This window comes from Camelus bactrianus, chromosome 7 (assembly GCF_048773025.1).
Source record: "Camelus bactrianus isolate YW-2024 breed Bactrian camel chromosome 7, ASM4877302v1, whole genome shotgun sequence".
NCBI lineage: Eukaryota > Metazoa > Chordata > Mammalia > Artiodactyla > Camelidae > Camelus > Camelus bactrianus.
In genome coordinates this window covers 74,936,126-74,958,852 of record NC_133545.1, presented here as the reverse complement: position 1 = coordinate 74,958,852, position 22,727 = coordinate 74,936,126, and the positions used below count along the sequence as shown (strand labels likewise).

At 41.1% G+C, this 22,727-nt stretch overlaps 1 protein-coding gene across 1 annotated transcript in view; it reads left to right on the top strand.

Moving 5' to 3' along the window:
- Nucleotides 1-22,727, top strand: part of RELN (reelin) — a 444,588-nt gene that overhangs the window by 347,077 nt on the left and 74,784 nt on the right. The window contains exons 29-36 of the mRNA XM_010946673.3: nt 7,021-7,178; nt 8,424-8,631; nt 10,147-10,223; nt 15,881-16,039; nt 16,226-16,414; nt 16,957-17,230; nt 19,986-20,126; nt 20,231-20,408. Coding sequence (XP_010944975.2) covers nt 7,021-7,178; nt 8,424-8,631; nt 10,147-10,223; nt 15,881-16,039; nt 16,226-16,414; nt 16,957-17,230; nt 19,986-20,126; nt 20,231-20,408 — 1,384 coding nt within the window. The remainder of the gene's footprint in view (nt 1-7,020; nt 7,179-8,423; nt 8,632-10,146; nt 10,224-15,880; nt 16,040-16,225; nt 16,415-16,956; nt 17,231-19,985; nt 20,127-20,230; nt 20,409-22,727) is intronic.

The window sequence follows — 22,727 nt, the reverse complement described above, 5'->3', positions numbered from 1 at the left end:
ACTGTCACTATCTAGAGATTTTTGATAATTTAATGCCTCCTTGAATAGACAATTTGAGATAAATTGCAATAGAAAAGATCCTTTTCAATGACCATTGAGATAAATAATGAAACAATGAAGAAAAAGATTTAAAATCAATTGACAGAAGAATGAAATAAATGGATTGAGAATTTGAAGCAAATTAGTTTTATTAATAGGGCAATAAATTTAACTCTTAGCTTCCTGGCAGCTAGAATAAAGTGTGGGGGTAGTGGAAGGAGAGGGTCATTTGGTTCTCATTATTGGGTAAAAAGAAATAAAATATATACATTCTGATAAAAAAATAGATAGACTTTTTTCCACACTCAGTGTTCTAGAATAAATTTGTAGCATGTATATGTATCTCTATGTCAGGTAGAGTAGGTAACACCGGATCAGTATTTTTAACTCTGTAATTTTTCAAAAGATAAAGAAGCATTCTTCAAGTGGACACTTCTCAATTGAATCCTAGGACATAACATTCAGTTGTGACTCAGTCAAAGCATTTATTATCAGAGCTGAGATACTTGTGCTGCTTTCTGGTGATGTAACTTAATATATGATTGAGATACTCATTGGTGCCACTCAGCAATATTTCCAGCTTACTACCTTCCTGGAATACGATGGGGTTATCCTATCCCCCACCCTTAAAAGTTTGGCAAGGACTAATGAAATGTGAATAGAAATTAAACATGTGACTTTAAGAGCCCACCTGCATTTTGCCATGTTCTCTGCTTCATGAAAGCATCTTTTGAGTTGCTTGCATCAGTCTGCATCCCTGAGTGTCTACAATCAACAGACTTCCTTGCAACTGTACTGGACATATAGCAAAAGCAAGAAATAAAGTTTTGTCGGGCTAAGCCCCTGAGACTGGAGACTGTTACCACAGCATAACCTATTTCATCCTGACTGATGCGATGATAAAAGGTAGCAATGTATAGGAATGGCTTATTTATAACATTGGTAGAGACCACTCTGTCTGTAATATTTTCAACTAATTGATCACCAAATTTACATCCAGCTGAATAAACTGGTTGTGTTCCCTGCCTCCCTCATTACATAATGTACATCCCTCAAAACAGTATACCATAGACTTTGGGAGACAAACTTCCCAGATGAGGAAGAAACTTGTATGGTCAGGAGGTACAAGTTTCTTTGCTAATCTACTAAACTTTGAAAAATAATCTTTAAATGCCAACAATTCCAAGAAAGAATTTATAGATCAGTGGGTTCAAGTCAACTTATGAGTAATTATTTTGTCTTTACATGCCAGTGCGCTTTGTTGTGTATCACTGAGCAACTCAAATGGCTTGGTATGTTAGTGGCAGAGTTGATGAGCTGACCTTTAGTGAAACTGAATAACTTGGCTTGTATTCTGCTTCATTTGGGATACAGGCCCAGCTGCTATAACAGAGAAATAAATACAAATGCCTAACAAGGGTTAAACAAGACAGAAGTCCATTCTTTCTTGCATAATAGTTCAAAGGTGAGCAGTTCAAGCTGACACACACACACAGAGGCACACAGGGTGTCTCTGCCATTCTAAACACACAACTTCTATCTCTGGATCCAAGGCAACTATTTCCAGACCTTATCATCTCTTAACCAGTGGGAGGAAAAAAGATCAGGAATGCACAGATGCATTACTTGTAAAAGAAAAAAAGTCATTCTTACTCCTTGTTCATATTCCTCAATAGAGCCTAGGAGAATATTTGTGCAGTTACCTATTACTATTCAACATGCCTCTCCAAAGCTTAGTGGCTTAAGACAACAGTGATTTATTGTTTCTCATGGTTTAAGGATTCTCTGGGTGAGCTCTTCTGCTGATCTCTCCTGGGCTTCATAATGTAGCTGCATTCAGTTGGTAGGTTGATTATAGTGTCTGAGATTAGTGGGATCTTTCTCTCTATGTGATCTTTATTCCAGTATCCATCCCAGTATTCATAACAGTAACCACAATTAGGTGGTTTGAGAGTTCCAAAAGAACAAAAGTAGAAGCTGCAAGACCTCATCTCATTTGCCACATCCTAGTGGCCAAAGCAAGTCACAAGGCTGACCTTGATTCAGACAGTGAGAAATCAGATTCCCCTTTTGGATAGGAAGCAAAGAAGAGTCACATTATAGAGGAGGATGTACACTAGCTGCTGTGATCCATTCGTGGGCGTTATTGTAACAATCTACCACAGTTAGTCGTAGCCTCAATGATTCACATCTCCCCCACAGGCAAGTGTACTCACTTTCCTTCCAAAGCCCCCCAGAATCTCATCCCATCACAGCATCAGGCACTCAGTCACTGATCTCATGATCTGGATCAAGTTAGGGTACAGATGTGACTCCCTGGATAAGGCTCCTCTTGACCCATAGACTTATGAGCTAAAAAACCAAGCAATCCAGCCCACCCCTACCCAGTGTTCATGGTGAGACACTGACAAGATAACCACAATAGACAGTCCCACTGAAATAAAACAAAACAAAACAAAACAAAACAAAACAAAACAAAACAAAAACGAATGGGAAGCACACAACAACCACTGGCCATGGGGATTCTAAAAGCCAGCAAGACAGTTTGTTACTAGGGTTCCCTCCTCCACGAGCAGTGTCCAGGGCAAGAAAGGTCTATTGATTAAGACAGGATGGTTCCCTCATCTATTATTCTTCTCAGCTGTTGGTTCTGCTCTCCAGGCTTCATTCTCTGAGACATCTTTCCTTTTCTATAAGAAGGTATCTGTGTTTGCAACTTAATAGCCCTTTCATCCTGCTTTCTGCCCATCTCAAGCTGGGCATGTAACAATGCAGCCCTTGTAATCCTCACCTCCACCACTGCCTTCCTCTCCCCATGCTTTTCTGAAACTGTGGCCCAACCACAGCTCTTCCAAGTAGATCGGTGCAGCCTGCCATGGAGCTGGCGAGCATCGAGTGGTGAACCTTCGCTGCAGTGATTAGAATGCCAGGATGCTGGAAGACATCACTGTGAAAGCAGTCAATAGAATCAGGAGCCAAGGAACACGACTCTGGTTTGATTCCCCAAAGCCAGATAATACAGTGTCGAATCTGATGCTGCAGTCTGTTTGATGGTGAATGGAATAACCCCATCAGTGAGGCCATATCTGAGAAATAAGAGAAGGTTGTCCTTAGCATCACAAAGTGAGCCAATATTTTGAGGTTCCCAATTTATCAATATTTTCTTGGACCTCAGCTTTTGGAAGAAGAAATCTTCATTAGGATCTGGCTTCGCAGTTCATTTGAGTATCATCCAGCTTGCTGGTTGATGGCGTTTGTGACAGAGAGCTCTCTACTAAAGAATAGTAAATATGTTTCTACTTTTACGCAAGTAAATGAGCTGTTGTTGTTCCTGCTGCAATATGTTAAACTCAGATAGCTCCAAACGCAGTGTTGGAAAGCTGAGAATTCTAAGTGTGAAAATTGTGAGAATTTAGAGCTATTTTGCCACAAGGCAGCATGCTTACAATAGTCACTAGAACATTGCTCTTTCACAAATAATTCTAAGCTGATTTTCTCAAAGGAGTGGTGTGTGCTTATATTAACACTCTTGGTTCCTGCCTACAGAGGAGATACATTGATGGTGGTAAGTATTTGCTGGTACACCTCTCCCGACTCTCATCCCCAACCGTACAGCCTGCTCCAGGTTCCCTGTGCAGAATGCAAAAAGCTGATTTCTCTGGGAAGGGCTAGAAACACTGTTGCTTAATCTTCTGCAGAATGGCTCCTTCACCATCATGCATCACAGGATGAGCAAGTCTGTGCTTCCCTGTTTGAGAGGCAGAGGCAGAGGCAACACCACTGAAGTGCGGTGGTGAAAGGGGCAGGGGTAGAAACTGGTTCTCCTGGTCACTCAGGCATCCTTCAGACAAAGGTAACTATCAGGGAAGGGGACAAAGAGAGGGACTGCTATCTTCTACTTCTTCCTTATCTGAGTGAGACATGCAGGACAAAGGGGAAGTTTTGTTCAGTGATTTGAATAGTCGCATCACACTGTGGTTTATTTCTAGTAAAATTACATAAGATTAAACTCCATCTTTTCCTCAATCATCACTTCCTCCAGTTCCTTCCCAGAGCGTCCTGGCTGTCAGGTCAGAGACCTCTGTTACATGCTCTCCTGGCTCTACGATTTTCTTAATGGTGATAGTTATCAGAGCTGCACGCTTACATTTCTTTGTGCAGGGGGTTGATAAATGTGTCTTCTCACTCGACTGTGGGCAACAGAAGGCAGGAACCATGTAGGATTTCTGCTCCCCATCGTATGCCCAGCCCTGGCACTGCCTGGCAGGTAATAGGCACTTGTACATTGAGTTGAGGTTGAATGAGGTTGAATGAGGAATAAGGACCAGCAATAGGTGATTAGCTACATTGAAGACACCTCCCTTTTTAAAATATGTTTTCCAAAATAAATTTGATGCTGTTCAGCAGGAAATCATTGTTCTGCATTCTGCTGTGTCTCCTTAGAAAGGCATGAATCACACGCGCACACGTGTGCACACACACACTAACAATAATTTCAAAGCTATAGCTTCTCTGTTTTAAAGAGAGATAAACTATGTGGAATCTACACACTCACTAGCTAACTTGGGCCTACTTATTTCCTCCCTTCTTCTGATGGTCTCTCTATGATTATGTTTCTAGTAAATTCCTTACTAGTTCTTCCTCTCCTTCCAGCAACCCTGACGTTGCTAAATTACTTGTATTCAGTCCCAAGGTTGCACTACCAGGAGAACAGGAAAGCAGTAGGCATCAGGAGCCGGGCACAACCTGGAGAAACGTTTATGAAGCAAAGCGTGCTTACACTGCGATCCATGAATCCTGTCTTGATTTGATTTGCACACCTTCCAACCAAAAGCCAACCAGCAAAGATTGGAAGAAGGCAAAGAGGTGCCATCTCTTGCCCCTTCACCCTGAAATATAGGCTCCCAGCTGGACTCTCAGCTGTAATTCACCGTGTCCTGGATTCAGTCTGTTAACCACAGGACTAATCATTTCCTTTTGCTTTGTTTCTCCTTTACTTACACACGGATCCCTTAATGCTGCGCTCCTGAGGTCTTTCACCTTTCCAGCCTAACAGCACACTCTTGTTTCTCGCGTCCACAGCAGCCGTGGGGTCTAAAAACAGGGGTGCCTCATCTCTCTGACTCTTGTTTTTATAATGAAAGTTACAGGACCCCAGGAATCAGAGATGGGTCAGAGGGCTTCACTTGCCCTTCATTCACTATCAGATTACCGAAGCCTCTAGAATTCTACCTACAGGTAGGGCTCTTCGCCTTCCTGGATGCTGCTGGGACTCTGCACCCACTTCTTCCGTGAAACAGAGCAGTTGTTAGAGAGGTGCCCTCGTCTTGTCCAGATGAGGGATCTTAGGGGGAGAAAAGAAGTAGTTCTTCCCTCTTTTCTTCCTTTCTATGGGGCAGAAATTATAGATCCACGTTTCTCTGGGTTCTATTATAGAAACATAAAAAGAAAAGGCAAGTATGACTTCTAATTAAGGAAGACTCCTGTCAGGGAATTGGCGTGTTTTCCTCTTTTATCGTAGATAATGCATTTTATCTTTTGGAAGAGACACAGAGACCTTACCATTTTCCTCAAGAGCAACTGGCAAAGGATGCTGTTCACCAGTTCCATTTATTTCTTTTGAAAGGAGAAATATCTTCATGGGCTACATAACATTACTACCCCATTGGGAGGAACTTTCCCAAAGCTCGTGATTCCACAACTGTACTTTCTTTTTTCTTTTTCTTTCTGTTTTTTGGTTTTGCTTTCTTTTTCTAATCTTTAATTCAATTGTATTTTGCCTTAAAAAATAAGAACAATATATTTTGAATTAGCTTCGAAGGAAATAAAAGACGTGCTCACCTTCCTCCTGACACACTAAAGAATGTGTTTAGTTGCATTAGTAGAAATTAATCTCTGAAAACTTTTAAACCTAGCAAACAACATTGTTGGTTTCATTTGCAAATTTGCCCAAAGTAGGTCACTTAAAATAATAAAGAAAAAAGCCTGGTTTGTGGTTCAGTGTTGCCAAATTACCAAAGCTATTTGAAGAGCCAGGAAGAAATGTGTTCTGATACTGCTGTATCATTTTCACAATAATAGAGGGGAGAGGGAACCATCCTCGTCTATACTTATCTTTGACAATCTTCATTCATCTTTAAGATTCTTTAGTCTTGTTTATGAAGAGACTGGATTCATTCAAAAGTCTATAAATATTGGCAGCCAAATTAATTGGAATCTAGGTAGCCTAATTGATCTTCCCTCTTTGATGTCAGTAGAACTGAGAAAGAAGAGGCGTCTTCTGGGTATGAAGTTATAGATGTGTGTGGGTCTTCTTATATTTGGAAAGAAATGTGTGGAAAGGATTGGAAAAACGAGAATGCAACTGGAACAGGTTTTAGTTTGGCAATCTCAAACTAAAACTAGCCCAGTCCACTGGAGTTCCAAGGTTTCGAAGCGCTGGGACCAGGTCACTCTTCTGTTCATTGGCAGTTACCAGTGTTCGTTAGCAGCCCAGCTGGTTTCTAAGAGTTTACAAAGTGAGCATCTTGGAGGTTTGAAGATGAGAAGTGAAGGCAAGGGGGGCAACAAGTGGGAATAGAGCTGCCAGTACGAACTTGATTCTTTCCTACTAGACTCCTGCAAATGGCAAATAGCCAAAGTCCTCTTAAATGTCCTACCAAAGAAGATTCTATTTGCTGGTTTCAAAAATTTCCAAATAGAGTCTTAAAATATACAAGTGAAAATCCATAATACGTTTGTGGCCATCAGAATCTTCTTTAGCTGGAATCCTCCTGACACTGAAATATTTATGCTAAAGAAAAAATTAAGAACTTTTGGGAAAGATCTGAGAGAGACACCTTGTGAAGGTGAAGTGTCCAATCGAGTGGGCGTGATTTCCAAATAAATACTAAATCTCTATGGAGTTTTTCTGAACCATTCTGTAGATGGTTTGGTGTGAGATACGGGTACAAGAAACACGTGAGCTGTTTTTCCCAACAGTAAGACCAGATTCCGATGGATCCAAGAGAGCAGCTCACAGAAGAACGTGCCTCCCTTTGGTCTGGATGGCGTGTACATATCGGAGCCCTGCCCCAGTTACTGCAGTGGCCACGGGGACTGCGTTTCAGGCGTGTGTTTCTGTGACCTGGGGTACACCGGTAAGGCCGCAGACATTATGTCTGATGATTGGTTTATAAAATATTCATCTCTAGTCACTGCATTTCATGTTACTTCTTCCAAGAAAAGAGAGCCTGAGGTTTTTTCTTCTTTAAGTCCTAATTGTAGGAATTTATAACCCAGGCAAATGAGGTGCTGAGATATTTTGTAGTTTTGAGCTGCCTAAGGAGAAGAAACATGATAACACACATTTCATTCCTGAAGGAGACTTATTTATTAGTTACGGTAATAATAGTAACATTGCTTGAGTCTCTACTTCATGCCAGGCACTATAGCAGGTGTTTTTTTTATTTCACCTCCTTTAATTCTAGCAATAAATAAAAAGGCAAACCTATGACATATTATGGTTACTGTCCTTGTTTACACTTGAGGAAACTGAGGCACAGAGAGGTATAACAACTCTCCCAAGGTCACACAGCTAGGAGTTGCTAGAGCTAGGCTTCAAACCCTGAAAGTCATTCTCTAAATCCAAAACCCAAGCTCTTAACCACTTGGCTGCCTGTGCTTTTCACATTGCTTTCATAAGAAATCTAATTTTATACATTTAAAGTAAAAATCCACTTATGAAATGATAAATCCAAGACTGCCAAAAGGGAACTTTATAAGAGAAGTATTTTCTAACCACAGTCACCCTTGGATGTTGCTATGAGAAAAAATAAAAAGGGAGCTGAGATTAAAGAGTAAAATTGTTGAAAATATTATAAGCTTCAAAATCTTTTTTTAGAATTTTTCCTGGAGGCAACTTCAAAGGATCCTGCCCAGCTTTTCCGCGCTCTGCCCTTCACTGGGCGCGTGACCAAAGGCAAACATACGCTGTTGCAGGCCTTCTAGGGAGAGCCCTGTCACTTGTGGTTTCGGGGTGTTTTTTAAATCTGGGACTAACTCCCTATATTGATCCTCTAATAGAAGGACAACAAGCAAGCACATTTTATTGTGGACAAAATCTGTTTCTCAGTTTACACAAATCCTCTGAGTAACAAAAATCATGTTAATGTGTGGTTCCCAACTTCTCTCTAAAAATTTAAAATTACAGAATTAGAGTCACGTTTCGGGTGATGGTAGTGGTGGCTGTATTTCAGGCAGGCGATTGTGAGACTCACAGTTTCACGTGGTTTCTTTCCCACAACACCTGTGGCAATGCTTCTTTTGACCGTGTGCTGACTGTACCTTCTAAGGTTCCATGATTGTAAAGAAGCCTCTCTCCTACGTGTTTCTTTTCTCGGAAGCTGCACAAGGAACCTGTGTGTCGATTGTCCCAAATCCCAGTGAGATGTTCGATAGGTTTGAGGGGAAGCTCAGCCCTCTGTGGTACAAGATAACCGGAGGCCAGGTTGGGACTGGCTGTGGAATCCTTAACGACGGCAAATCGCTCTACTTCAGTGGCTCCGGGAAAAGGGAGGCAAGGACTGTCCCTCTGGACACCAGCAACATCAGGTGGGTAGTTAATTGGTACACTTCTCCATGAACATAGTACTCAGCACGCAGTGCTGTCTCAGCGGCAACACTCTGTTCTGTTATTGAGGGTTTACAAAATACTGTTTCTCTATATAGACTCTGATATATAAAAATGAAGCATAACCTTATCATAGAATAGGTAGTCTCTGCAAAATTGATACTATAATTCATTAATCGGCATACAGTCATCACCAAGGCCTGCATGTCTAATATTTATAAGCTTGGTTTTCTAAAGTTCGGTGTTATTATGAAGATTATTTGGTACTGACTTTAATATGTACCAGGAGAGACAAAGAATTTTTTTCAACTTTAAATTCTGTGTCTAAACATGTTGTGACCCCGTATATCTAACTTTATTTGTATTCTCTCACTGAGAACTGTACCAGAAGTTGAAAATACCTACACTGACACCTACTGGTGAAATAAATAACTGCTTAGTTTTAAGGTCAGGTGAAATAGTAGCACACCTAAAATGAAACTGTGCTCTTCTTTTTTTAATCAATTAAATTATTTTAGAATTGGAAGAAAGGACGCTGAAGAAATATTTGAAACTTTTAGGCCTTATCATCACTAAAATCTGGGGTTCTGTGTCATGTTTTTTTCTGCCTTCAATCTCTCTCCTTCCTTCTGAGTCCTTCTCACGGAGGCATGCCTGTCAGGCACTCTGTTGATTTACTGTGGAATGAGGCATAGTTTACATCAGTCACCCTAAGTGAGTGTCAGTGGTGAAAAATTAAACTGAAACTATTACAAACCAGAAAGAGACTCACAAACATAGAAAACAAACTGTGTTTACCAGGTGGGAAAGAGCAGAGGCAGGAGGGATAGATTAGGAGTCTGGTAGTAACAGATACACATTACTATATATAAAATAGATAAACAATGAGGACCTACTGTGTAGCACAGGGAACTATATTCAGTTTCTTGTAATGAGCTGTAATGGAAAAGAAACCGAAAAAATATATATGTGTGTATATGTATGTATAATTGAATCATTTTGCTGTACACCTGAAACTAACATTGTAAACTGACTACAATTCAATAAAAAATAAAAATAAAAATAAATTAAACTGAACCTAAATCAGTAATACAGGAAATTACCTGGCCCTAAACAAATATAGCATTCAGCTTTTTAATGTTAGATTTTCCCTCCTGAGTTTCCAAGGATAGTATTATCTTGATTTAAGGAATTCCCGTTTTGGTAATTTCATTAAATTACATGAGACCATCAGAATGAAGCAGAGTTAAACTGTTTCCTTTTGTTTAAATCATTATTACAGAATAAAACTAATGGTCATATTAACTTTTTCAATGGTTACGGAATTAACTTACTAGATAACCTGTGTAGTTTCTGCTTGTCATATGCCCTTTGTGTTTACAAGTAATACCTAAGAATTACAGTTTTTCTTTTTAATGTGTCAAAATACAAAAGCTTGATCTCTTCTGAGCTCACCTATTTGTAGGTAAACCGAAGTGGGTTTTTTTTTTCCCCAGACTCGTTCAGTTTTATATACAGATTGGAAGCAAAACCTCAGGGATTACCTGCATCAAACCAAGAGCTAGAAATGAAGGTAAGCTGCCTTATTTCCATAGAAATACTATGATTGGCAATTAGTTCTTTCTCCTTCCAAAGTTTGGCTGGGATCTTGTAAACTGATACACGACCCTAAATCATTCCTTCTCTTCTCTTCTCCATCACTGAAAGGGTAACTGCACAGATCCGTGGTGTCTAAGATTCCTCATCCAGGTCCTTAAGCCTGAAAAACATGTCTGCTCTGGGTCAAAGTATATCTGTTTTTGAGAAACCTGCTCTTTTACAACTTTAAAAAAGGAGAAAAGAAATTGCAGAGACTTTTACATTCAGAGAAGGGGCTAGGAACTGGTTGCATACAGTATTACTGAATGCAGATCATACTCTACTTCCTACGCATAAACATTCTGGAGGCACTAGCATTCTTTGGTAGAAGGAGCAGTTCTTGGTGATAATAAACACGAACTTTTTATTATGTACGAGCCACTATTCCTGGTGTTTTATCTGTTAATGCATTTAATCCTCACCATACCCCTTTGCCATAAGGACTGTTATTAGTCCTATTTTACAGATGTAGAAACTGAGGCACAGGGAGGTCAAGTAACTTACCCAAGATCGCACAGTCAGAAAGCGGATGAGCAGGGATTCAAACCACTCACACTGGCTCTGAGCCTGTGCCTTAACCAGCATGCATAATGCCTCTCCTTGCCCACAACTCCCCTCTCTCTAGGCATCCACTTGGCTTCCATGATTGAATTCTGAAGCAAATGCAAAGGCTTGAAGCATCCAGAGATATGATAGGATCCCTTAAGGGACCCAGCATGTGAGTTGGTTCCTAATACGAAATCCAGATGGGTCCTCCTCCAAACTTTGATCTCATGAAAAGCACGTGCAGGGTTTTGCAGCTTCTAAGTTTGTTATTGTCTCAGGCACGAGTGTGTACAACATGTTGGGTTAAACACTGTAGTACCTGTTAGTCAGCAGAACTACCTACAGTTCTGTTCGTCAATTCTAAGTGTCCTTGGCTGTATCATCACTAACGGAAAGCGTCTGTGACTCTTCCTAAGCATGTCAGTACTTTTAGTCTGGTAATTATCCAGATCATCTTTTTACTGAAGCAACAGTCTAGGAACTTACATAGACTATCTTGCATCCTCTAATCTCTTTGACAAATCGTTATTAAGAATCTGCTCTAAGACAGACACTGTTCTAGGTGCCACTGAAATAGCGTCACCAAGAGATGGATGTGTCAGTCATGATGAGCTAGGTTATGCTGCAATAACAAACAAACTTCTAAATCTCTGTGGGTTAAAACAAAAAAGATTTGCCCCTTGTGCTACATTTTCCTCCTGGGTCTGAGGTCCTCATTCTAGCCACCAGGATAATGAAGCAGTTGCTGGGGAGATTCTGGATGTTGCCAGCCCTGTGGCAGAAGGAGAGAGAGAGAGTGGTAAGGGGACAAGAAATGCAAACTACCACGTGCCAGCATGGAAGGAACCAGAGTGGTGCTGATGAGCACAGCATTCCAGTAAGAGAACTTACATTCCAGTAAGAGGAGTCGGAAGATCAACAATAAAGAAAAGAAATAAGCAGGGTGTTAGACTGACAGGCTAAACAGAAATAATTCAGCCTATGAGGTGGAAAGTAAACTTATGCCAGGGGAGATGCTGATTTCGACAGAATGGTCCAGGCAGGGGCTCAGTGAGGAGGTGACATTTAAATTGAAATCTGAAGGGTGAACAGGAGCCAGCACATGAAGAGCTCATGGAGAGTTTTCCCGTCAGAAGAAACAGCAAAGGCCATGAGGTGGAAAAGAGCTGTGGGGTTGGAGGAACAGAAAGAAGGCCAGGCGGCCTGGGGCTGGTGAGGGTGGAGGAGGGCTCAGGGACCAGGGGCGGGAGCCAGGTCATGCAGGGCTTGCAGGCCATGGTAGGAAGGAGGGGTCAGAATCCACCTGTCCTGGAAACCACCCAAAGGCTTTTAGGTCAGGCAGCAACATCATCTGATATAAGTGTTTACAGGATCAGCCTACAGAAACCATGTGTAGTTCAAAACAAAGGAGTATTTCTAGAGTACCTTCTCTGCAGAGGCAGGAGCTTTGGGGACTGCAGACAGGGTGCTCTCCGGGGACCTTGTTTTCCAATTGGAAAGGTAGAGCATTTTAATGTTGTCTTTAACCTTGTAATAAAATTACTATTTAAATATAGTTCCTGGAGGTCGTATGTATTCTCACCACACACACACACACACACACACACACACACACACACACACACACACACACACACACAATGATGACTGTGTGAGGTGGTGAATATAATGAGCTTGATTGTGATTATTTCACATTCATGTATATCAAGCCATCAAGTGGTACACCTTCAAAATACAATTTTTATTTGTCAATTACACTTCAGAAAAGCTGGGAAAAAAACCAAGAATAAATAAAACAGCTCCTGGTTGGGACAATGTAGCAACTGTGTGCATATGCATCACTCTTCTGAAAATTATAAATCCCCGCCCCTATTTGTATATGAGCAAAGAAGCCAAAAAACAAACACCAATTCTGACCAGAGAGTAGAGGGAAGCATCCGCTTACTGATAGGAGGCTATGCTCCGTGCTTAACCTCTGATCACAACTGCTGTCTTCTGCCCCATGGGGCTTACTTCCTCAGGATTCCTCTAGGAACTCGCAACTTGTTCCCAACTTCTCTGAGCTGTTTTCTGGAACTCACTGCTGGCCGTGTAATTTACATCCCACAGGCATTTCTCAGCCTTCTATTGAAAACTAGTTGTTAAAATGTAAATCTGCCTAAAGCCTTGAACAAATCTCTTCCAGTGATGAAAGTCAAGATTTTCTGCATACTCAAGCTGAAGGCTCAATTTACATATTTGGAATTAAAATCAAAATTAGGGTATTTTCAATAAGACTGGAGAAAACGTAGATGGAGCTTTAATTTCAAAAGGGAAATGTTTTATGTGCCTTAGACACTTGGTGGATGAGCTAAAATGGCTGGATTTATTCAGAGGGATGGTGTTTAGATGACACAGGTAATGAGGCTCAGAAATTGATGTAAGATGTAGATACTGCTGTTTCCCTTTCTTGCAATTCTCCATTCTTCATACTTCTCTGGGAAGCCCTCCACTGTCCTTCAGAACTGGGGTCCTCATCTCTGCAGACCTGGTTGCTGCCTGCAGGTACATGTGACCCTTCTGGAAGAGCCAATGGCAAGAAAGGCAGCAAGCAGAAAGCAAATGGAGTGCGGACCTCCTGAGCCATGCTTCTCGGATTTTCACATCCCTCTGAATCCTTTCCTTTAGGAGCGTTTAAAGTGCAGATTCTGTTTCAGTAGGACTGGGGTGGTATGCTGCATAACAAATTATTCCAAAACTGAGTGGCCTAAAGCAACATCTGTTATCTTCTACTTTCTGTGAGTCAGGAATTCAAGTGCAGCTTCTTGCTTCCCTCAAGAGGCTGCACATGAGACAAAAGCCAGGATGGTGCAGTCATCTGAAGACTTAACCGGGGCTGGAGGATCTATTTCCAAGACGCTCACTTACATGGCTGTTGGCAAGAGGCCTCAGTTTCTTTCCGTGGACCTGTACGTAGGCTGCTTAAGTGTCCTCCCTACCTGTCAGCTGACTTTCCTCGGACCGAGAGAGCCATGAGGGAGAGCAGGGAAGAAAGTGCAAATGCCTTTTATGACCAACTCTCAAAAGTCATGCTGTCATTTCCAACATACTCTATTAGAAGCAAGTTGCTAAGTCCAACCATACTCCAAAAGAGGAGAATCAAGCTCTACTGCTCGAAAGGAGAAGAGTCAAAGAATTTGTGGACACGTTTTTTAAAAACACCACAGGTAGAGCTTGCTCCCAAGTGGTGCAGGTGCTGGCTCTTGGATGGTACGTTGAGTAGAAGGTACTATGTGACCACCAATGAGATTTTAGTCTCATGATGCTTCATTTCTGGCACCATAATCTGCTTTCTGAGTAGGTCACCCCCGATTACTCTATAAATTATTCATTCACTCATTCATTCTCTCTTGTTAAGTATAAACCATATTGACACAAATTAATATCCACATGAAAAACTACATTTTGAGTAAACATCAAGGGTTGGAGACTAGTTTTGCCAGACACTTCTCACCTTGACTAGAATAAAGATGAGAAACAGCCCAGCTTCAGTTTTCTTCAGGAACTTTGGTGTGAGTCCCTCCCTTCTCCAACACGTGGGTCTCACCTCCACCCCTTGAAGCTCCAGCTACCCCTGTCGGCACCTGTACACAGCACACTGTCTCCCCAGAGAGTTCCTATTCTTCGAGCTGTTTTTATCCTTTCATCTAATATGATGATTTCTTCTAGTTTAAATATGGTAGGAGATTTCTAATTTTTTGCATGTTAGTCGTTATTATTCCTGGCATCATCCCTTGTCAGCTGTGGTGACGACAGTCATCCCATGTGCTATCAATTAGCCTTAAAAGACTTTCTGTTAGTTCTCTATTTTACCATAATATTTCTTGAATCTTAATTTTAGTAAACTCTTCACTCTCCAGCATGATAAAGGGATTGAGATGTTCTGGTCTGTCAGTAACGAGGAAGCTAAAGAGCTGTTGTATGTGTAGTGACTGACTTAAACTTTTCCAAAACGGTTAGAATATAATAAAATTAATATAACAAATGCACCTTTACTGAATATAGTTTCTGTGAATACTCAGAAAATACTTTAGTATTCCCAGTCATAATTGTGGATATGCAGTGCCAGTCTTAGGAGCAGTTATGGAATAGGCAGTTAGATGCCAAGAAAGCCCACTGCTCCTCTCAATAAATAAAATATATATATTATTAATTGCTGATGGTTTTATATATATAATGTCTCCTGTTGACTCCCACTATTTTGTCACTAGCAGTTTTTTCCTTTGCATTCGGCTTTACCCTATCCTTGTGTCCTCTTTTTAAATAAAAATGTTTCTGGGAGAGGTAGCAGAAATTGCACCTTAACCTTTAATGTGAAGTTCCCTAAATCACATCCCTCTGGTGACAGGCAGAGGGAGGCTGGATAGATGGAATAAGTGAAGGGAAAGGGGGACACAGAGAAAGGAAGGCAGAACTAACATTGGAGGGGAGGGAGTTCTTCTGCTTTGCTATTTCATCACTTGGCTTCATTCAGTCTTCAGTGACCAAAGCCTGACGAAGTATGAAGTGCCAGTAAAAGGATCCTTCTGCTTAATAGAATTTCAGATTGAACTGTGCTTCCCGTCTGGTGCTTTGGCGGCAAAGAGCACTACTTGATTTTGTGCTGGGAGATTGAGATATTTCTTCTGAGTATATAATAATGATGAGAGACTTTGTAATGTTCAGGACAGAATCTAAAATTCAAATACATAATCTGGAGTGGATTTTTATGTTCCCCTTACCAACCCACTCATCACTCATACAAAGCTGAGTGGTCTTTAAAAGGGCTTATGTATTTTTTTTCCCCCATTTCCTGGGAGTTGGTACATTAGAAACTGTCAAGAAATTGATGAGCCTTCAGGTCTACTAATTCATTCCTTGGAAGTTAGATGAATGTGCCCTCATTCTGCGAGACACAGTTTGAAGTTTCTACTGCAGTATTGCCATTTTAAAAACTACTGTTCTTGCCTCTTTTTTTGCCTCTAGGAAAGCTGTCCAAGTAACTGGATTTATGTCTTTTTAACTCAGGGCTTGTTGTTCAGTATTCAAATGACAATGGGATTCTCTGGCATTTACTTCGAGAGTTGGACTTCATGTCATTTCTGGAACCGCAGATCATTTCCATCGACCTGCCACGAGAGGCAAAGACGCCTGCAACAGCTTTTCGATGGTGGCAACCCCAACATGGCAAGTTGCTGCTCACCCCCACTTTCCTGGGGGCATTTAGATCATCCAGTTAAAGCCACCTTGTATTATGTGTCTCTTAATTTGCTGTCAATTTCTAGATAATTTGATTTAAAACCACAATCATAAAGATAGTCATATCTCTATGTAATGAGCCTTCTCTAACTGCCTTTATTCATCTGATTTCAGGGAAGCATTCAGCCCAGTGGGCCTTGGATGATGTCCTTATAGGAGTGAATGACAGCTCTCAAACTGGGTTTCAGGACAAATTTGATGGCTCTTTAGATTTGCAAGCCAACTGGTATCGAATCCAAGGAGGTCAAGTCGACATTGACTGCCTCTCTATGGATACCGCTCTGATATTCACCGAAAACATAGGTATATATTTTCACCGGATAAAGGAAGAGTATTTAATTAACTAGAGGAGTAAATTAACTAAAACCCAAGAGGAGATTCTCTCATGCAAAACTGTGTGCATAACTGCCTGCGCTGAGGGAGGCTCTTGGAAATAAACAGTTGTGGTGTTCTCTAATGTAACTTGCTGAGCCCAACAACGGTTTTCCCTGGAACTGTCTTTCATGGCGCATGCCTAATGTGATTAAGGTTTCTTAAAAGCAGGGCAAAAATATCTATCTGAAGACATTCTCATGTTTCATAATCTGCAGAATTACAGACTGTATATTAGCTCATCTCAAGGTATAAAGCTTTTCGAGTGAGCAGCCTCCCATATTTCCAAGTCTATGCTAACCAGATAAAAATAGTCTGCATGAGACGAAAAGCCAAAGCACAGGAGAGGTGCTATAGATAAGACATGATTTTTTTTTTTTTTTTTTGGCTACTGAAAGCGTGGCAAACATAAACACCAAGTAAGAAAAGAGAGCACAATTACACGCTACCATTAAACTTCTCCTTTGTTGTAGGAAAACCTCGTTATGCTGAGACCTGGGACTTTCATGTGTCAGCCTCCACCTTCTTGCAGTTTGAAATGAGCATGGGCTGCAGCAAGCCCTTCAGCGCCTCCCACAGTGTACAGCTTCAGTATTCTCTGAACAATGGCAGGGACTGGCATCTTGTCACCGAAGAGTGTGTTCCTCCAACCATTGGCTGTCTGCACTACACAGAAAGTTCAATTTACACCTCCGAGAGATTCCAGAATTGGAAGCGGATCACTGTCTACCTTCCATTCTCCACCATGTGAGAATTATCATTTGGCTACATGTCAGAACCTTAGGTTTCTGTCCCCTAATTGGAAAATAATTATGATGCCACTTGGCAGTTCTATTACTCTCTCATGATAATTATGCATGAGAACGTCCCAGGGGGGAGAAAAGTTCAGGTGCTTTGGGTTGCAGTTTTTAGATGTGGTCCGGAGTTCTGAGAGTATTACAAGGCTAAACTTTTCTGTTCTTTAGCAACAGGAAGGCTGCCCGCCAGATTCAAACTGTTGTAAAGATAAATATCTACCAATAACCAAACTGGTACTTTTCCCCATGAAGCAGTTTATGAAATCATCACATATGGAAGAGTATCCTCAGTGCTTTTTTTTTTTTAAATCTCAGTACCACAAGAAGAGTAAAAGGTTCATTCTTTTGGAACGCTCTTATCATTTTACACCTTTCTTCCCCTCCCCAGCATTTCAGATCACATTCGGGAGTTACAGTAGGGCTTACAGCTGGTTCCCGCTTCTGTGGCTTAGGCATTTGGATACTCTGGGGATCTTCCTAGGAATTAATGTGGTGGCTGGTTAGAGACTGTACCATCCTGGGGCTGCTCCCCCCAGACCCCTGCATCTCCCTTCCATTGCTCTGTTCTGAATTGTAGGCAAGTTGGCCTCTGCAAGCTGCATTTGCCAGCCTCCTGGTTTGCTGGCTTCCTGATGGATTTAGAGAGTGGCAGATACTGGCAAGAAATTGGAGGGTGGAAATAAAGTTAAACCAGGATATTCCTCTTCCCCTCCCTTTCTTCCTTAAGGGCTTCTTGGCCAATTTCAGTGGCTCCAGCTCCCCTGAGGTGTTCCTCCTTGTGACACTGGCCCCTGGGCACTGGCAACAATGTCTCATTGCTGTATCCTGCCATCTTTGGGCTCGCAGTGGCTTCCTGACTGTTAAACTCTGGTTCCCTCACTGCCCCTGTGCTCTGCCACTAACTGTGCATCCAGTTTCTTGTAGTAAATTCTCTCTCTGTTAAATACTTACAGTGGTTTCAGTTTTCCTGATTCAATTTTGATGCAGAGATGTACAAACAAGTGGCAGGAAAAAAATAAAAATAAAAAACACAGGGAACCAAAGCATTTTAGTATTTAACCTAAAATAGGTTCCTATCAATCCCAAAGCTTTAAAGAATATGCTCACTTGCAGCTCACTTATTCACTTTATTTTTATTCAACAAACATGTGTTGAATATCTGTTGTGTCTTAGAACTCTGATACAGAATGAATAAGCTGATGCCAGGATCGAAGTGTAATACTTAGGGTAACATATATCTAACAGTTAGTCATGCTGTCAAATGACAACAGAGGCAAAACTCAGAGAGAATATTGAAACACTGGGGGATACTACCTAACTCAGCTGGGGGAGATTGGAGGGAACTCCCCGGAGGAGCTGATGTCTGAGCCGAGTCTAAGTAAGTGAGTAGAGCTGTCCGAGTGAGGAGGGCTTATGCGAGGGCTGTTGTAAACCAAAACAAAATCCCAGAGACCAGGAAAGGCATGCGTTGATGGGGAAACTCAAGGATTCAGTGCTGTCGGAGTGTGATTGTGAGGAGAGACCAGGGAAAGATGAGGCAAGGGAAGAGGGCAGATGATGAAGGGGCCACGTGTGTCATATTAAGCAGTTTGGCCTTGACATTGCATGTGTGGGGGAACCATTTAAAGGGTGTTAAGCTGAGTGCTGACGTGATTAGATGTCTGCTTCAGAGCCAGCACGCTGACAGCTGCGTTGCCTTGAGGACGAACTTGTGGAGGGGAAACAATAGCACTTGAAAAATGTCACTATTGAAATTCCACTTCAAGTCGACTGTTCCATGTTCCAAATAACTGACTAACACACTTCTGCCGTGCAGTCTGTTCCTGAATGAGACACTACTACTGCTGTTTGGGAAGGCTGCACGTATTTCTAGATAGAGCAGTCTTCTGATAGTATATTCCAAAGAACAGATTGCTAATATAGTTAAAAAAAAAAATAGGAGTGCATCGTTACCATTCTAGGCCTCACCTTTAAGGGAGTCAAGCCCTCGGGAACCAAAATCAAGGAAGAAATTGGATAGGGCTTCCACTTACTGTCTCAGAAGCCATTTGAGGGGCAGTAGGACAGAGCCCTCATGGCAAGAACTTTGTAAAATTCCAACTTATCCTCATGTTTATCGTCCTTGACCTCTTCCCTGGTACTCAATAGCAGTGAAAGCCTGAAAGCAAAAGCTAAAATTCTGTGTGAACTACTACAGAATAGATTAACAACAAGGTCCTACTGTACAGCACAGGGAACTATATTCAATAACTTGTAATAACCTATAATGGAAAGGAGTATGAAAAAGAATATATATATGTATAACTGAATCACTGCTGTGCACCAGCAGTTAACTCCACAGTGTAAATCAACTACACTTCAGCCAAAAAAAAAAAAGCAAAAAACTAAACTAAAAACTAAAATTCTGCATTTAGTTCAAACAGAATAAATCAGTAGTTCAAAGTAACTTTCCTATCTCACACATGTTCAGAGGTGCTTGTATGAAGGAAATGGTGAAATGTTTTTTTCAAGCATGTTTTCTACTCTTGTTTGTGGGTCAAGAGGAAACAACATCTACTACTTGGTGTGAAAACAGTCTTAAATAAGAAGGAACTGGGACCCAGAGGAGGGCACTTGAAAGCAGAAGAATTGAAATCGATGTTTTTGTGCTCTGAAGGTTGCCAGTCAAACCAAGTGTGGGTTTTTGTTTTGTTTTGTTTGCTTAGATCCCCCAGGACCCGGTTCCGATGGATCCAAGCCAACTACACTGTGGGGGCTGACTCCTGGGCTATTGATAATGTTGTGCTGGCCTCGGGGTGCCCTTGGATGTGCTCAGGACGAGGGGTTTGTGATGCCGGACGCTGTGTGTAAGTTAATAAAACTGGCCGTTTCTTTCTTTGCAATGAAAAATAAAAATGGCTTCTTGAACTCACGACAAATAATGCCTTTTCTCCCCTCCTTTTTTTCTTAGGTGTGACCGGGGCTTTGGTGGAGCCTACTGTGTTCCCTTCCTCCCTCTGCCCTCGATTCTTAAAGATGATTTCAACGGAAACTTACATCCTGACCTCTGGCCTGAAGTGTACGGTGCAGAGAGGGGGAATCTGAATGGTGAAACCATCAAATCTGGAACCTCGCTCATTTTTAAAGGGGTTAGATAAGATTCTTCATCACTGCCACTGAAATTCCTTTCTTCACTCGCTGCTCCACACAGATGCATTTCTCTTCAGATGACGTACTGTTTTATACACTGTCATTGTCCTCTAGTGCATGTCATGTTCCCTCTTATATTCATGGCAGTCGTTTTATATGACCCACTTAGGCATAAAATTTCCCCTCTGCTCTGGTGATCAGACCTTCTTTACTCTCTGCTGGAATTATAGATGTAAGATATAGATATAGATAGATATATATATATATGTATGTTATATATATGTATGTATATATATGTTATATATATGTATGTATATATATGTTATATATATATACACACACACACACATATACATTGTTTCTAGAATCTTGACTTCTGGGATGTAGCATTTTATGTGTTTTTAAATATTCAACTTGCAAAACCTAAAAAAAGGATTTTCTGAAAGGTTTTTGCTTTTTCCTTTCTTTTTCTTTCTTTTGCTCCTGCCAGTAGAGCCATTTGGTGACTTTTAGGAAAACCAAACATTTAAGTCAAGTTAAATAGCATTCTCAAAACTTAGAAAACTAAAATTCTGTGTCAACTACTATATACAGAATAGATAAACAACCAGGGCCTAGTGTAGTGTTAGTATATTTTTGTATTTCAACCTGGATGTTGGTTAGGGGTTGTTAGGCGAGTGTGTGAAGCTGGGCTGAACTGACAAGTCTTTATATATGAATACATGCCACATCCCGTCTCTCTCAGCGTGGGGAAATCAGCTAATCTAGGTGTGCAAATGAAATCTTGAAGAAAAATCTGCATGGGTTTCTGGACACCCGTAATGATTAACACCTAACACTTAGAAGATTAGACACCCTGGAACTTTTTTCAATTATGGTTAATAGATGCTGGCTATCATCCTTGTTTGAATCCAGAGTTCTTCTCAAGTTTTGAATGAAAGAGAAAAAACGCTTCAGGAGCCGGAGAGATTTACAAGTCACTAAGAGTTATAAGGGACCGAAGATACTGAGACAGGACATTGCAGGGTGGAAACTACTGTTTCTTTGTGTTTTTTCAGTCTTGTCTAAGGCTTTAGCTCTCGTAGCCACTATCCGTTTGAAGCAGTTTACAAGACCAAAGAAGCCAAAGCCCTGTGATTCAAATATCTTTACCCGATAAAATTTTAAGCAGTAGAATTAACCTGGTCTCTGGATCCTCTAAACAAGGAAGACATACCGTCTTTATATTTTCCCTTTAGCCATCCAAATGCAAGGGCAGCCAAGCATTGTTTGTGTCAGACACATTACCTATCAGCTCTGCAAGACGTGGAGAGGGCTCCGTGTGGGCCACGCAGTAGGTTGTGCTGTAGCTTGACCTAGAAAGGCATTCTTCTGTGAGAAAGGAAATGATAGTCTCTTTTTAATGTTTATAGATTCAGGAGTACTATCAGCTATTAAAATAGCTTACATTTAGCACAAATGGATTACTGAACCTGGAAAAGGATGAGAAAAGAAACGTGTGTGTGAACTCGAATAGATGCAGAAGCAGGGCGTGACAGTTCCAGCAGGCAATTATGTATTGTGCTTAACTACAACAGAATTTAAAATGTGAAAGAAAGGTACTTTCATGTTACAGATCATGCCCACTTTCAACAAAATTGTTCCTACAAGACACTGTAAAATGGGTCCTTTTATGGCTGACTTGTACTGGCCCCTGGGAACAATTTTATACTACATTCCATAATCACGGGGAAAGAGTAATCATATTCCTTTACCTTGATGTTAGCAAGGGATATTTATTAGCTGGATCTATTAAGTACTCACCTCAAAGTATTTTCGTTATAAGATAAAGAAGCTGACTTTCTCCATAACCTTAGCCTCTACATGGCACCAAGCTGTGAAAAACACCCAAGGCCTTGTGCTTCTAAGTGCATGAGGGGGAGGGTAAAGATACCAAGACACGAAGAACAGGCGGTGATCAAGTGACACGGACGGAGCAGGGCAGTGAGTTATTAGGATAAAAGAAAAACAAGAGTGGAAATAAGAGACTTTTTTTTTACATGGCAACCTTCAATCCTGGAAGTTTGAGTCTATGCTTTGTGAAGTTCAGGGATGGATATAAATGCAGTTGCTTTTTCATTACGATGTCAACTAATTCTCAGATTCTAAATTTAACATTACCTGGACATCTCTCCCCAAGCCAAACGATGATTTAATAAACAAAACACTGATACCTTATAAAGGATGGAGGATACGTTTCAGAATCTGACACAGCTGGGTTCGAGTCCTGCCATCATCACTTATGCACTCTTGAGCAAATTATTTTCCCTCTCAGACTT